At 40.1% G+C, this 17,968-nt stretch overlaps 1 protein-coding gene across 5 annotated transcripts in view; it reads right to left on the bottom strand.

Annotated features, from left to right (window-relative positions):
- RNF144B (ring finger protein 144B) overlaps nt 1-17,968 on the bottom strand; it is a 103,940-nt gene that overhangs the window by 22,612 nt on the left and 63,360 nt on the right. For all 5 annotated transcript variants that reach the window (XM_042464912.1, XM_042464913.1, XM_042464911.1 and 2 more), the window contains exon 2: nt 11,893-12,069. In XM_042464912.1, the coding sequence (XP_042320846.1) occupies nt 11,893-12,024 (132 nt within the window). In that variant the 5' untranslated portion in view covers nt 12,025-12,069. The remainder of the gene's footprint in view (nt 1-11,892; nt 12,070-17,968) is intronic.

Here is a 17,968-nt window from a genome sequence, read left to right as displayed (position 1 = left end):
CGATTTCAAAGGCTGTTGTTCCTATTTAAATGCTCCGATTCCTATCCCGATGCAAGGAAAAAAATGTAGGTTCAACCCTTCTATTTTTTTAACCCGCGTTAAATGACGATAACATGAATCAAATAATAAACCGCTTTACGATTCAATTTTAGGTGGGAACGATTGCGGGTTACTCTAGAACTGTTCTAGAGTTAATTCGGTTTCCAATAGGAACGCCTCACCTTGGATTCGATTTGAATCCCGGCGTATCAACCAGTGGGAACCACCCCTATTTTAGCGGAGGAGCCTGGTGTGATGAAGCCTATAGTGCATTAGCAAAATGTCACCTTTGCATTTGTTGTTGTTGTTGCTGCTGTTATGTATCCTCCAGTCGTTTCTGACTTATGATGACCCTAAGGTCATCAGAGAATCTATCACAGGGTTTTCTTGGCAAAATTTGTAGGATTGCCTTGGCCTCCCTCTGTTGCTGAGAGTGTGACTTGCCCAAGGTCTCCTCGTGGGTTTCTGTGCCTGAGCGGGAATTTGAACTTTGCTCTCCCTTTGATTTAGTCCAATACTCAAACCACTATATCATGCTGGCTCTCGCTATAGCACTACAACTCTAAAAAATTAAAATGAAAAACAGAGTGGAAAAAATGCACCCTTTAATCCACAGAAACATGCCAGCAAATCATACTCTTGTTTAAAAAATAATCATTTGGAATAGCCCTAGTGTAGAGATCCAGAAACAATGGAACAAGTGAATATGGAGGCAGTAAGTACTGACAAAACTCAATGAGCTATTCTGCATATTCTTTAGACTAGTCTAGAGAATCTCACAGGAAACTAGGAACTCTAAACAGACAAGTTCATGGTAAAGGAGGCAAGACTCTTCTTCTATACCCAGTACAGAAATGCAGAGCTCTGTCCCACATCCTTCATCATCCAGTAGATGAGTACTGGTACTTTTTCAAGCTAATAAAATTTGGAACTATTAGCTTTTGGGGAACCCTCATCCATGTTTTTTTCTGTAGGATTGTAAGTGCAATACAGTGGTACCCCGGGTTACGAATTTAATTCGTTCCGCCGCCGCTTTCGTAACCCGAAAATCTTCGCAAGCCGAAAAACCCATAGGCGCTAATAGCGAAAGCCGCGATTTCGTGCGAAAAAGCGCCGAAAAGCACCAAAAAATTTTTCGTAACCCGAAATAACCTTCGTAACCCGGAACAGTTTTTTTCAATGGATTTTTTTCGTAACCCGGAAATTTCGTAAGGCGGCGCATTCGTATCCCGGGGTACCACTGTACATATCTGGAATGCACAAGAGGGTACACATGAAGGCATCTGATGACTATTTTGACTATTTGATGGTCGATCCCTCCCCCTGCCCCTTCCTTTCTGAAAGAAAGGCTTAAAATACCAACTTTTCACCAGTCCTCTCTTCATTAAAATGGTTAGAGATTCATTTCCATGTAATACATAGTTCACCAGTTGGGCAGAATGTTCAGATCTCAGGTTGCTAGGTAATGGCTCAACAAGGCGCTTGTACTCCTCTCACTACAAATCCATGTTATTATTTAAGACCACTTATAGATAATCTTACTCCACATCCACAAACAAAAAGGACTGGTATCAGCACACCAGATGAGGGTGGATTTTCCCCCAAGTACACACAGTCCTTCATTCAACATGTTCCATTAACTTTCCCTATTTCAGAACTTTAAAAGGTTTCCAGCTGACTAATTACAACCCTTATTACCCCTGAAAGCAAATAACAAAAGGTAAAACATAAGCACAGTGCTACCAGTGTTAGCATCTAATTTGGATCGTAGAAAGCTAGGGGTGTTCTGGATGAGATTTTTATTTAGTGGGGTTCTGGAGGAGTCTGAACAGTCATCCAGACTCATTTTTAGAAATAGGGTGGGAAATTTCCTGACGCAAACATCTTCCATTTGTAACCCTCCAGAGTTTTCCAGCTTTGTCTTGCATCTTTCTTTTTTTTTTTCATCCTATGAAAAAACAATTTAGGATGGAAAGACAAAATAGTTCTACAATATCATTTGACTGGTACTGCTAGAAGCCTTCCATGCCCACATAAAACACTGGCCAAAAACAGAATGTCAATACATTATGTAAGCACAACTTCTATACATACTATACATTTCTAGAAGTAAACTGGTGATTTTAAAAACTGCACAGAAATTAGGGGGAGGCAAACAGTACAAAATAAGGTGTGTTTATACATTTGGGATACTATACAAGCCAGCAGTGATAAAAATGCTTGGATAACATACACAGACATTGGCAGTTAATATGGGCAACTGTAAAAAGCTCAGAAACATTAACATTTTAAACTTGCTTTGTTTCAAACTGCTATTTAAAATGTTTGTTTTAATTTATCTGTCCCATGTTTTCAGCCTGGATGTATTTTATTCATTTCATATTTAGCCATCGTGTGCCACATTTTGAGGGCATTATTATTTACATCTTGAGGGGACTGTAAATAATAAATAAATCAATAGAAGTGCCATTATATTTGTTAAAATTAGCAGGACTGTCATCTACATAGCTCAGTCAGCTTTTTGGATATTTAGCAGCAGTGACTATTGCAGTATCAGGATTTATAGGGATTTTTCAGAATACAAAAGCTTGCAGCTAGCATTTTGATCCACTGTGTAAACTGCATCTAATATGCAAGTTAGAAACACAGAAACACACATTTCTTCATCCCAGGGCCCTTTGATGGTACCTTGTAAATACTGTATGCAACAAGATCACAAGGCCAAATTAACTGAATCTCCAGGACAGGACTGACATCTGAGCAACTTTACAAGAAGTAAATCCATGTTCTTGCCAAATAAGTGTACAGAATTAACTATTATAAAATAAAACTACATTGGAGATGATAAATGTTGCATTTTGGAGTACAGTTCCTAGAATTCCTCAGCTAATGGGCTGGCTGAAGAATATGGGGAGCTGTAGTTAACTTTTTCAAATTCTGATGTGTATCAGAGGTTCTATTTTCTGATGAAAATCTATGCACGTCAATGAGAAAATAGATGCCAGAATAATGGAAGTTGACTACCTGGAGGGACAGAGTGGGAAATGGAGAAAGCCTTTAATTTAAATCAGCAGAGCATTGTGACACTGAGTTTGTGCTTGGCATTTTCCCCCTATGTACAGAAACATTACACACCCATTTACAATTGTCACACATAAGAGCAATGCACGTATATAACATATCGTGATCATGCCTCACAAAGACAATAGACATTTTGTACACAGCGTATAGTCCTGTGTAAGCATCTGACAGATATAAGCGTAGCTGGAAACAAAGTGAAGATTTGCAGATATTGACCTGTTCTTCAAATTAACTCCCCCACCTTTTCATTTTTGCCATTTTCTGTAAGGCAAATTGCTAAAGAAATTAGTCCAATCCTTCAGGTTAACAAAGCCTTTTGCAGCTGAAACATCAGGATTCTTCATCCTTGCTCTTTTCCCTTAGGCTTGCACCATGCAGATCTAAGGAGCCAGAGCCTGCACCATCCATGTAATAAGTGCACACATAAGCAATATAATAGCCTTTTTTTTTCACTAACACAAACTTATCCTTAACTATCAGCCTCCCACATTTCCAACAGCCCAAGGATATTTATCAGGAGTATGCAGAAGATATACTCCTGATGTACTTGACTAGTAGATCTCTTGGAGATTTGTAGCAGAGTTTGGCAGCATTACTTTTAGATTACAGCTTCCAGCACCTCCAGTCAGCATGACAGTGTTCATGCTGGCTAGGAAGTTTGGGAGCTAGATTTAACATTTATCAGAATGGAAACTGTGGTCAAGAAATCAGAAAAAGACTAGGAATGGGTAGGGCAGCTATGAAAGAACTAGACAAGACCCTAAAGAGCAAAGATATACAACTGAGCACTATAGTCAGAATTGTCCAAGCCATCATATGCCCCATCGCGGTGTACACATGTGAGAACTGGACAATGAAGAAAGTAGCTGAGGGGGGTGAAGTCATTTGGTGCTGGAGAAGAGTGCTAAGTATAGTGTGGACATTCAAAAAGACAAGCAAATGGGTCCTGGAACAGATTAACCTTTGTTCCTCCAGATATCAAGATATTTGAATTTGTCCACAAGTAACTTTTGTTAAAAGATAGGCAGCCCCAGTGAGAATTCAGTGAAACTTGCTTTTCTGTAAGCACATTTGAGATACATTATTCCAAGGATAGTGTTTACCCAGGTTTATTACTCTTTGACAGGACAGATGACTGAAAACCTGTGAAACATATGAGGGTAGATGGACAATGCCCTCAATTCCCAGATGTCTTTGTCTCACAGCAACTAGCATTCTCTTGGGTTGCACTTCTGTAAGTCTTCTGAAAGTCCAATTTAACTCAGCAGGCCTTATTTCTGAGCAGACCCATATAAGATTATGCTTTCAATAGGTTGTTCAGAGTGTATGCATACTTATATTACTTTATTTGCCATGGTCATCCAATACAATCCTGGAATTTATATAGAGCTAAAGGACTCTAGAGCTGAAATTCAGGAATGTAGACTAGATCTCTTTAGAAGAACAACCAGTGGACTTATTTTAGTTTATATTTTAGTCAAATATTTCACTGAAGACAAGAAGCTGACCTGTACCCTTCCTATTGTCTTTGGATAGCCATGGTCCAGGCAGCTCTAAATAGAAGCAGATAATACATGCACAAATATAATTCACTTTCTTTGATTAGAAGTGTTGCAACAATGTTTAACTTCAGACATAACAGTAATAATTCATTTAATTTCTTTTGTTTTACAGACCACAAATGGAGACATATGCCTAGATGGCAAAGTGATTAAATTTCCATTAACCGTCCCTTCCAGTAAATGGAAACTTTTCCCCCCAAATGGGAAATTACAAGCTACAAAGCCAGACCAGCTGCTGAAAATAACCACAGAAAACCACTGTTATTCTTTAACACATCATGGATCTTGCCATAGCAAGTGTCCAAATTGCAGTATTTTCTCTACTGTATTTAGATCTGGCTCATGCATCATTATGAAGAATGAAAATTTAAGTCACTTAAATGCTTCTCTTTTTGCATAAGTTTCTTCATCTCTATTAATCCACCAAGTGGTAAGTAGAATTTTATTTTTGGTACATAGACAATATATTTTGGAGGGGAAGGGAGAATAATTATCTGTAGGCTTATAGTCAACAAATGTTTATTTATTTATTACATTTATATCCCACCTTTCCAGCAAGGAGTTCAAGACACAGTACATGCTCCTATTTCCCAGTTTTATTTACACAGCAACCTTGTGAGATAGGTTAGGCTGACATATGGTGTTGACAAGGTCACCTCAACATACATGATAGTCATGTGGAGCTTTGAACCCAGGTCTCTCCATCTTAGTTCAATCCTCCATCCGCCATACCAGACTGCTTCTCACTATTTTTCAGTTACGTTCATTGCAATTCATGTTAAGTAGTAGTTTGCCTTCAGTCATTTTGTGGTGCTAGTTAATCCACTGTACTTGACATATGGTCATTTTATTCCTAGCCTAATATGTGTACAAAGAAGTTGCTTGACACAGTTTTACTTTCAGGTCAGCTGCAATCCTGCACTTAAACCTCAGGTGGGAATTGTGGCACCCTCCAGATCTTGTTGAACTGCAACTTCCAGCAAATGTAGCCAGCACAGCCAGCTGGAAGTTGCAGTCCAGCAACATCTGAAGGTGACCCGATTCCCATACCAGTCCTAGACTCAGCCCCAAAGAGTAGGAACCAAGAAGCTGGCCAAAAGTATCAATATCTCTAAGACCTAGTGGGCACTGTGCAGCCTATGAGTTGCATGCACTCCTCTAAACCCTTCTATGCACCCTATAGCTACTCCCATTTTAAAAAAATGGGAAAATGCACATGTGGTACAACTGTCCAAGTGTATATGCATTTTGGCATTCGGTAGTTAATTTAGTTTCAGAAATCATTGATCAAAATATTGTCCCTTCTCCAGAGCTTTTATTGCTTTCAGTGTTTATTAATGAAAACAAGACATTACACAATAAAGATATTATTGCATTTTTGTTGGCATTGAAATTGTCAGGTCTTGGAAAACTGGAAAGGTCAATATGACTGATTGGTGATATCGATTTTGGAATTTTTGGTTTATGGAAAAGCTCACTGATCAATCTAGAAGGTTGCGGGGGTGGAATCTTCTTCTGCCTTTTGAAGAACGATGGTTCACCACTTATATCTTATCTCAACAAAATTGGAGCAGAAGTGGGTCTTCCTTTGTAATAAGATTCCCTTTCAATGATTGAACTGGTGCAAAGAAGGTATCTCTGTGTTCTGAGCCCATCCCTGTTTTTATGTAATGTTGCCCTTTTACATCCCATGTGACCTTGAATATTTGAAGTTGGTTTTTAAGGATCTGTATTTTAGCTTGTTTTTCTTTGTATTTGTTATTGTTTTCTGCCTTTTTTATAAGAAATAAAATTTATTTTTTAAAAATGGAAAAAGACTGGAGAATCATACTTCTGGAAATCCACCAAAGGGTGTGATTCTCCTCCTCACGCACCTTGTTGTTGTTGTTGTTTAAATGACATTCTAGGAAAATATAAGTCACTTCCAATTTTTCAAAGAGGACAGGTATGTCCCACAAGGACCTGGAGGAAATGAAACTGCTGTGGACCCTAGATCATCCACAAATACCCACTCCTACTCTAAGGCATGCTCAAGTATGGTCTAGCCCATTTCAGAATGCTTTATACATACATGCTCCAAAAATATTTTAGTAATGCTTCCTTATACTGTCATCAAGGATGGAAGTGGGAAAGATGATCCTCAGTAGCATAGCTAATCACCAGTGATCAAATGGAGGGTGGAAATGGCAGTGTTTACAGGAGGCAGACCTGCCTATGCCAACCATTTTACCCTTATTTCTGACTGACATCAGAAATACCAGTAAATCTCTCTCGAACAGGAGGAATGGGAAGAAAACAGAGCTTAATCCTCTCCTCCAACAAATATTTAATAATTGCTTGCTTAATGATAAAAAAATAGAAGTGCACTTCTAAAAATGTGTTTATATTTAATGAATGTAAATACTTAATTCAGATTTAATTAATAAGTGCTCAAAGAACTAGGAAATAGCAAGAAGTGTAGCAGCATGAAGTTGTACAGTGGATGCAACATCTGGATAATACCAGTAGAGCCAAAAAAGAAATTGATATACAAATAAAAATCCCACTAGCCTTCCCCCCCCATTGTTCACAACTAGGTAGAGATCTCAAGGATGTATAGAGGAGGAGGGTGATGCAAGCAAAACCACATGCTGCTCAAATATGGAAGGCCAACTGTATTCTATCACCCACTGTCTACTCACATGCTTCCTTTTAACATATCACTTTTCCTTCAAATATTCTGCTCCAATAACTGCAACCTTCAGTCTACAAGAAAATATTTTCATTCTTGAAGACTTTTGCCAAAATATATCTTTAAGAGTCTCAATAAATTATAACACTTGTTTGCAAAACAAGATCTAGGTGGTGGTGGGGAAGACTTCAGAGTTGGGGTAATTGCTAGCCATTGGCAATATTCCCAAGGCCTTCTTTCAAAAGAAGGCCCAGAAAGAATGCTGTTATGTTTGGGTTATACATTAAAATATATAAAAACAAGGTCATAAACAAAGTAGCACCCAAAACTTTTTGTGCAATGTAGGACTTTTGCAAACTGATTAAACGAAGGTAAGCACTCAGAGTAGACCTTCCTTTTTGCTGACTATTTCCACTTGCTGTCACCCTGCATCTACTTGTTCCCTCTCAGTGGCCACTTCGCTGTTATTTTGTGCTGCTAGTGGCTAAATATTGTGATTTCTTAGATCCTCATTAGAAATTGCTGTTATTTTAATCCTGACAATATGGGTTGCAGATGCTGGAGGTGGGTTCCTTAGTTTTTGAAATAATATTTGTCATTACTTGTCAATGAGCTATATGATATCAGTGAAAGGGAGAAACAAGGGGCTGTACAAGTTACCTGGTGAGGGAAACTGAATCTTGACAGACCACTGCAACTCCACCTCCCTGCCCCCAGGCCTCGCCTACTGTTTCATAGAGAACCCAATTGGACAAACTCAGGTGGAATCCAGGGAAAGGTTAACCCCCACCTCAGGTCTCCATAATACAAGACAGGCCAGCATGTTAATCCGGGTCCTGGATCAAGGGGGATTAAGCAGCAGTATTTTCAACCCAGGAGCCCTGCTTCCAAGGCTATCCAAGGCAGTGGTTGAGCAACTATCACTCTGTGGCTCTCCCGTCTCCCATATTGATAGCTCTGTCTCCCCACTCTGTATCTCACGCTACCTATTAATGTTGCAATGGCTGCTCCCTTGGATGCTTCCCCTCCTCCATACTTACTCTCTGGTTGTCAGCAGGACATATAAAACAAAAGGGCCAGTTAAAAAGCAGGGGGGGAAATACCTCCTCTCCACTTCCAAACAGGGTAACTGATCCTTAGCTTCCCTCCACACATGAAGCAGCTCCCCCAAAGGGGGAACCTCCTTTGGCAACACTAGCACCCATACTGTTAGTGGACCCACTACCTAGACATTCTGTTATATCCCCTTTCAGGTTGGGGAGCAGGTGATGGCAATGCTGGTTTACCAGCTGCTAGCTCAGCACCCGGAGAGCCTGGATTCTGCTCCTGCAAATGTGTAGCTGGTTTTCTCAACAGGCAGCAGGTGGGCATGCAGGCAGGGGTTCTTATTAAAGAGAGGCCACAGCAGGTGGAGGATGAGAACAGCTACAGACCTCTCTTTTATGGAGTGGTGATAGTGCTTCTTCTCCTTGGTGTGCTTACTCAATGGAACTTGCATAAATCTTGCGCTATCAAGTTCCTATTGATTTAACAAATCTAATCTAATTAGGACAAGCAACTTAAATAGGCCTCAGTTTCTATTAAAATTTTAATGAGAGTCCACTGCAATCTCTCATGAAGATAGCTGGACAGCTAAACACAAACACCCACACATTTGTTTTAGCTTAGCAAAACTGATCTGGAAATCACCCTGCATTCAAGAAGGGCAGATTTTCTTGTTACAATTTAGCTCGCTCCAAGAACATGATCTCTTTAATGTGATATAATGCAATAAGTGGAACAGTGTCCTTATGTCAGTCACTACCTTCACAAGCATTCCTTCCATGAACATTCAGTCCCAAGCATCATAGCCTTATATTGCTGCCTGATTACATTATAAACACTCAATGGTATGTGTGAAGGTGTTGTGGACGGAGGGGCAGATTTCAAGCAACTACATTCAAATCACACTCTGCACCCTAATAATGACCTAATTTTCTCAGAGTCAGGATGAAGGTAGAAGACTAAGAACCTTATTGTATTAAAAAGGAAAGCCAAAAAGGACCAGGAGAGCAGCAACTTTTTCCTTGCCTCTCTATATGCTGTCATAGCACTTCCATTCTCTTTCCCAAGGGCAACAGTCATAAAAGTGTGCCTTTTGCCAAACAGCTTTTTCCAGCATGATAAAAGACACACCTTTATGATCATCTCCCTCAGAAAAAGAAGTGCTTCAACAGCATGTGGAGAGGCACAGAGAGAGCCTCTACTTTCCCAATCTTTTTTGGTTTTCTTTTCTCATGTAATAAGGCTCTAAGATTTTGATCACACTGTATCAAAAAAATAAACAGGTGGATGTTCAAAAGTCAGAGTAAAATAGCATTACCATGCTACCTCTTCATGTCTCCCTCTTCATGTAAAATAGTAAGTACTGGTTGAAGATGGGTGTAATCCTAGTCTACCAGAGCTTGGAAATGTTTTTAAAAAATGGATTATTGTTTCCCAAATCACCCAGTAAACATGCCATGCCAATGGGGGATTTCGAGAATTGTATTGTAAAATGGTGTTTTTTCTAAGCTCTGGGTCCTACTGTATGCGTTCTCTCTTTAGAATCTCTCCACACAGTAACAGCTGCCACATTTTGCTTTGGCACTGCCACTCATACAGAAAGAGGTACAGTATAACACAGATCACAAATACAACTCCCTTGTTGCAACAGCTCCAGTCCGTTTCCGGGCACAATTCAAAGTGCTGGTTTTGACCTATAAAGCCCTATACGGCTTGGGTCCAGGCTATTTGAAGGATCATATCTCCCTGTATGAATATTGAGGTCCTCGGGAGAGGCCCTTCTCGCTATCCCACTACCTTCTCAGGCACGTTTGGTGGGGACAAGAGAAAGCTGCTCCCAAGCTCTGGAACTCCCTCCCTAGGGAGGCCAGGATGGCTCCATCCCTGCTGTCCTTTCGGCAGCAGGTAAAAACATTTTTATGCCACCAGGCTTTTGCATGACATGGATGCTGTTTTGTTTTTGTTTTAAAAGAGTTTTAAACTTTAAATTTTAATAATGTAATGTTTTTAATTCTTTGAATTGTTTTTAACTTGTATTTTGCATGTTTTATACTGTTTTAACTTGGACTGTTTTAGATTTATTAACTGGCTTGAGTCCCTGTACTGGGAGGAAGGTGGAATATAAATAAACATCATCATCATCATCATCATCATCATCATCATCATCTGGCTATTGTGTAGCACTACACAATGCTGGATCAACATTATCATGAGCAACTGATCCTTGCATTGTTTTTAAATATGCAGTTTCTAGTGATCCACATTCAAGCCACTTTCCACATTCAGACCATTCACAATGTTAAAGATTAGTACTGCCACATTTACACACTAAATAGAACAATGTGTTGTGTACCTTAAATGACAAATCTATGCAGTCATCTAGGAAACTGCAGTAATCTGGATAAGGCTTTCATTTAGTCCTGATGAAAGGAACTATAATTTACATACAAGTATTCTTACAAAGCCAAACTCTTCTCTCTTTTTTTAAACTTGGCAACAGACTGTGTCCTGGAGCTTTTCTAAATTATGAGCTGAACTAGAGACATTTCCTCTATTGCTATACCCTTTAGCCCCATGCCACCATCACTAATATAGCAGCCCACCATGGGACTGCAGAGGAGCAAAGAAAAAAACTGTTCCAAGCAAAAAAATCTTTAAGTGGGGGAAAGAAATTCACTCTAGAACTGCAAAAGGAAATATTCTGCTTTTCTTCAAATAAATCTTCCTATGGGAGCCAGTGTAGTGGTTTGAGCACTGGACTAGGACCCTGGAGACTAGGGTTCAAATCTTGGCTCAACCATGGAAACCCACTGTGTGACCTTAGGCGGGTCACATTCTCTCAGCCTAAGAGGGAGGCACTGGCAAAAGCCCCTCTGAACAAACCATGCCAAGAAAACCATGTGGCAGGCTTGCCTTATGGTTGCCATAAGTCGGAAACAACTTGAAAGCACACAACAACAACAACAACAACAACAACAACAACTTGGTTGAAAGAGCCAAATTTCAAAGGAGAGCATCTTCATAGGTTCGGATGAATATCAAATGTATACTCAATTTTGCATGGGAAATATATCCTTCAGTAGACCCTAGAAAATGTTCAGCTTTTGAAGCTTTTTAAGAACTTGGTGACACACACATAATATTTATAAGCAAATAAAAATGAAGGATTAATTCTTTTATTCTTAATTGGGCTGGCTGCATTACATTAATAAACTTATGTTAAATGTAATCCTTAGAACATTAAAAAAAAATGGGCCTGAGTCCTCTTCTTTTCTCTTCCCTCTTCTTCCCTTTTTCCTTTTAAGTCCTGTCACTTTTGACTACAAGCCTTTTAGGGCAAGAACCATCATGTTTAATAAGGAAGCTGCTCTGAGATCCTTTCCAGCTACAGAGTGATATATAAATGTCATAAATGAATCAGGTATTTTCTGTATCATGTAGCTGCTTCATGATTTCATCCTATTCTTTTCCTTTAACATTGTTGTTCACACTTACCGATGTACAAAAGATACAGCTGCAATCTTGAAGAGCAGTCATCTTATCCAGTGAATATTCAGATAGGCACAATTTGCAAGTGAGCAAAGGCTCCAAGGATAATTCCCCAACTTCTGATATTCCAGTCGTCATGGTGCAGTATCAGATCTTTCCAGAAGAGGCCCAGGCCCACTAGATCTGCAAAAGAGACAAAAATAATAAACTACAACAAATAATTCTGTAGGTCAATATTCAATATAGCAAAAATGTTACTCAGTTTAAAAACTTCTACTGCAGCTCCAGCTTCCAATCGAGGATCATCCTACATGATCTTTGGGGAACAGCACTGGTGGCAGTCTTGCAGCAGTTCTCATTTCCTCTCCAACTGTTCCCTTCTGTCAAATGTCAATATGGTGTGTGTAAGGCAACCTATCCTAAACCTCCCAAACTACCACTCAGTCTCAGGTGCGGTGGTGGATGTTATCCTATTGCAGGTGCTGAAATAAGATTCAACTGTCAATCCAGTCAACTATTGTATGTGGACTGGGGAGGGGGGTACCACCCATAAAATACAATAAAATATCTTTGCCCAGTCTTATTCCAATCTATAGTCACATTTATCCATCAAAATAGTCTGCCAATTACTATGGCCGCTACAGACCTAGCACTAAAATATCTGTGTGCCTGCCTTATCTAGAGATTTAAGCAAAATAATGAGATTTCTCAAAACAGTTCTGTAGAATTTTGGATCTGATCCTAAACAACAGGGATGACCTAGTAAATTAATGGAGTGCAAGTGGTGGGATTGTTAGGGGGAGTGATCATGTACTCCTGGAGTTTGTTATACAATGGAAAGGAGAAGCCAGGCATAGTCAGACATGTATTCTAGACTTTAGGAAAGCTGATTTTAGTAAACTTAGAAAATATTGGGGGTGATCCCATGGTCAGGAATACTAAAAGAGAAGGGAGTTCAAGATGGATGGGAGTTTCTCCAAAGGGAGATACTGAAGGCACAATTTCAAACAGTTCCAACAAGGAAGAAAAATAGGAGATGTCTCAAGAAACCAGGATGGCTGACTAAGGAACTTTCAACTGAGCTAAGTTTTAAACGGAACATGTACAGTGGTACCTCGGGATACGAAATACCCAGGTTACGAATTTTTCGGGATACGAATAAATCCCATAGGGATTTATTGTTTCGGGTTACGAAAGTTTTTTCGGGTTACGAAAAAACTCCGGCGCTGTTTTAAATGGAGCCGCGGCAGAGCCGCGGCTTTTTTCCCCATTAGCGCCTATGGCAATTCGGCTTACGAAGGTTTTTCGGGTTACGAAATTAGCCGCGGAACGAATTAATTTCGTAACCCGAGGCACCACTGTATAAGAAATGGAAAAACGGGGAAATCACCAAAGAGGAATTCAAACAAATAGCTAGCCTGTATAGGGGTAAAGACAGAAAAGGTAGAGTACAGAATGAACTCAGGCTTGCTAGAGAGGTTAAGAACAACAGAAAGGGCTTTTTGGGGTATGTCCACAGCAAAAGAAAGAAGAACGAAATGGTAGGGCCGCTGCATAGAGAAGATGGCAAAATGCTAACAGGGGACAGAGAAAAGGCAGAATTACTCAACACCTTTTTTGCTTCAGTGTTCTCAGAAAAGGAAAGGGGTGCTCAACCTGAGGATAATGGAGCAGAGGACAGAATAGGGGAATTTCAGCACAGAATAAGCAAAGAGATAGTACAGAAATATCTGGTTAATCTAAACGAATATAAATCTCCAGGATCAGATGAACAACATCCAAGAGTATTAAAAGAACTGACAAATGTAATATCGGAGCTATGGGCAATAATCTTTGAGAACTCCTGGAGAACAGGAAAAGTCCCAGTTAGACTGGAAGAGGGCAAATGTTGTCCCCATCTTCAAAAAGGGAAAAAAGAGGATCCCAACAATTATCGTCCAGTTAGTCTGACATCTATACCAGGAAAGATTCTAGAGCAGATCATTAAACAGAGAGTCTGTAAACATATAGAAAGCAATGCCCTAATCACAAAAAGTCAACACGGGGTTCAGAGAAAGAAGTAATGCCAGACAAATCTAATCTTTTTTAATTTTTATAAAATCACCAGCTTGGTAGATGAAGGCAATGCTGTGGATATAGTATATCTTGATTTCAGTAAAGCTTTTGACAAGGTTCCCCATGACATTCTTGCAAACAAGCCTGTAGAATGTGGGCTAGATAAAGCAACTGTTACATGGATTTGTAATTGGTTGACTGGCCGAACCCAAAGGGTGCTCAACAATGGCTTCTTTTCATCCTGGAGAGAAGTGACCAGTGGTGTCCCATAGGGCTCTGTCCTGGGACCAGTGCTATTCAACATCTTTAACAATGACTTGGACGACAGAATTAGGGGTATATTTCTCAAATCTGCAGATGACATCAAATTAGGAAGAATAGCTAATACCCCAGACGACAGGATCAAAATTCAAAATGACCTTAATCGATTAGAAAGCTGGGCCAAAGCTAACAAAATGAATTTCAACATGGAGAAATGTAAGGTACTGCATTTAGGGCAGAAAAATGAAATGCATAGATATAGGATGGGGGACACCTGGCTGAATGAAACTACATGTGAAAGGGATCTAGGAGTCCAAGTAGACCATAAGTTGAACATGAGTCAACAGTGTTATGCGGCAGATAACAAGGCCAATGTGATTTTAGGCTGCATCAATAGAAGTATAGTGTCTAGATCAAGGGAAGTAATAGTGCCATTCTATTCTGCTCTGGTCTGGCCCCACCTGGAATACTGAGAAGGTAGTGGGATAGCGAGAAGGGCCTCTCCCGAGGACCTCAATATTCTGGGGAGCTCATACAGGGAGATATAATGTTGAAAAACTGGAGCGTGTCCAAAGAAGGGTGACTAAAATGTTGAAGGGTCTGGAAACCATGCCCTATGAAGAGCGACTGAGGGAGCTGGGGATGTTTAGCCTGGAGAAGAGAAGGTTAAGAGGTGATATGATAGCCCTGTTTAAATACTTGAAGGGATGTCATATTGAGGAGGGAGCTAACTTGTTTTCTGCTGCTCCAGAGACTAGGGCCTGGAGCAATGGATGCAAGCTACAGGAAAAGAGATTCAATCTCAACATTAGGAGGAACCTCCTGACAGTAAGGGCTGTTCTACAGTGGAACACACTCCCTCAGAGTGTAGTGGAGTCTCCTTCCTTAGAGGTCTTTAAACAGAGGCTGGATGACCATCAGTCGAGATGCTTTGATTTAGATTTCCTGCATGGCAGGAGGTTGGACTGGATGGCCCTTGCAGTCTCTTCCAACTCTATGATTCTATGATACATTTTCTGTTCAGTGACCGCACTCAAAATGGAGGCATTAGGTCTTCTTATTGCTTTCAATCACCTGCACCACCCTCTGAACACTCCCCACTTATGTCCCACAACATGGCACACACAGATTATACACACCAATTATATAGAGAAAGGGTAGTTTCCCTTTCTCATTCTGACCATGTCCAAATTCTCTGTACTGTACAGAGAACAGCAAGAGTCCATCAAGTGTTAACCTAGAAGAGGTGGCCGTCAGGGGGAAAAAAAGTTGGTCACCTGTGATAAGTTGCATTTGTTGACTTCCCTGCATCTGTTGACTGCTGTGGACTATAGCATACTTCGCTAATAGAGGCAGGGAGCAGAACAGAAAACGTTGACAATACATTTCTAATTAATAACTGAATTTCCCATAAAAGGAAAAACTACACAGGAAGGCAAATTTAGACTGAATTATAGGGAGGTTTGCATAACTGTAGAGATATCTTACAGCAGAAGTTCAGAGGGGCTATACAAGGGTGGCAGAGTTCATCTCAAAACAAGTAGCAGCATGATACATAATTCAACACTGTCACAAACACACACTTGTTGCTAAGATCTTGGATCATAGGAAGGATCACAATAGACTACAGCAAGTTGCTTAGTAATGTATCTGCACCATAGTGATATCAGAAGTCTCATTCCCATAAAGATGGAGAGGGGAACTTGTACCCCCCCCCCAGCTCTTTTGGCGCACTGGCTACGCTATCAAGACTCAAATCCAACAGGAGTAAGTTTCCACACCCCTGCTACAATAGGTCTTCTTGATAGAAAAAGACCACTTTAATCCATTTGAGAAGGGTTTAAACACAGCTGAGCTGATCAGCAGATTACCAAAAACCAACACGCCTCTAAAGATGAAAGAATGACAGGGAGACTTTAATCTACAAACCACTGAAACTCAAGAAAGGGCTAGTCCAAATATTTGTTTAGCAGACAGGGGAAGTACTCCTGTCTATGTATATTAACTCCCATCACATGCTACTGATGAGAGAGAGGCTTCATGTAATTAAAGCAGCAGTGGGGTTACACTGCATGGCTTAGTCCTGGTCCCCAACATCCACACATAGTATGTCCTCCTGTGTCAATGCTTAAAATATGGAGGAGGAGATATATGTCAGACCCTTTAATCATGCGGAGCCTCCGGTGACTAATACATGAAGGAGGTGATATGATGTTTTAACATGAATTGTTGTTGCTGCTCTGTTTTCTAAACACTGAACTTTCATGAGCCCCATTTTTCTAGAAACATAGCACTCCAATTTTCCCATAATTTGAAAGCGTAACATGAACAGGCAATACCAAGCCAAGTAGACCTATCCAACTCCAAATCAACCTGGAAATGTATGGGTTAACAAGGCTGCCAGCCTGAAATGTCTCCACCCTGAGTGTGGGAAAGGGAAAGAAAAGGAAAGTTAAGAGTTTCTTCCAGTGGTAAAAGAAAAATGAGTGAGTCATAAATTCTGCTTCTATAAAAGTAATCAGCTGCCTCTGAATACATACAAAACAACCCCTACACCCTTTTAGCAAGAAATTATTTCTGATGGGTAAGACTGGAAATGTAGCTATTACCAGAAGACTGAAGAACAATGTCTTTCAGCCAAGGCAGGTTCCATAACCCATCATTATATAATTGCTACAACAATATATCAGTGATTCATCAACAATACAATGATTCATCAAGGGCTATCTTTACTTGTATCCGTATTCTCTTCAGAATCCAGCAGCCCAATAGTATAAGTATGTGTGTTCTTTATGCAACATTCCTACAAAATCCTGCTGCCAGCATGGGTTGCCATAATTGTCCACTATTACCAGGGACAAAATGTAGGACAAATTTGAGACCAAACTGTAGGACAACTGCAGGACAAAACTCAGCCCAAAATGTAGGATATTTAAGGTCCTCCATTTTTCTTAAATGTCCTACATTTGGGCTGAGTTTTGTCCTGCAGTTGTCCTACAGTTTGGTCTTGAATTTGTCCTACATTTTGTTCCTGGTAATAGTGGACAATTATGGCAACCTGCTTCCAATTTGCCAAACTGAAAACTAGAGAGGGCACCTGTACCCTCTCTAGTTAATGGCTGTACAGGAGAGGGAATTTCAACAGATGTTGCTTGTCATACAACCAGTTAACAAGCAAAGTTAATAGCAGGTGTTGCTTGTCATACAACCAGTTAACAAGCAAAGTTAATCAGCAGCTGCTGAAATTCACTCCTGTGTGTATATATATGTGTGTGTGTATATATATATATGCCTTTAAGTCACATGCTGATGTATGGTGACCTCATGAATTTCATAGTTTTTTCTTAGGCAACAAATACTCAGAGGTGGTTTTGCCAGTTCTTCCTTTGAAATATAGCCTACAGGACCTGGTATTTGTTCTCCTTTACACACCCATTATAGATACAGGCGCCATCTCCAGTTTTCACCCAGGAAACCCTGTTTACAGAGTACAGCTCCTTTTGTGTATCAGACAAATGGCATTTTCTTTCAAAAATCAGAATAAAAAACTTAGTACGCACATATTCTATGGATGAGCTGTGGTCCTCCAAAACACTTAGGCAGGAGTAAGCCCCACTGGGTTTAGTGGGACTTAAGGGGAAAATTGAATATACCACTAGCAGCCACATGTTACTCACTTATGAAGTAGGGAAGGAGAAAGAAATGAAGCAAAGAAAGCTGAAGAGCTGAAGCTTTACTTGTCCACTTTCCCACCTAGTAGTCGATC

This window comes from Sceloporus undulatus, chromosome 4 (assembly GCF_019175285.1).
Source record: "Sceloporus undulatus isolate JIND9_A2432 ecotype Alabama chromosome 4, SceUnd_v1.1, whole genome shotgun sequence".
In the NCBI taxonomy this organism is placed as follows: Eukaryota; Metazoa; Chordata; class Lepidosauria; order Squamata; family Phrynosomatidae; genus Sceloporus; species Sceloporus undulatus.
This window is presented reverse-complemented; position numbering and strand designations above follow the sequence as displayed.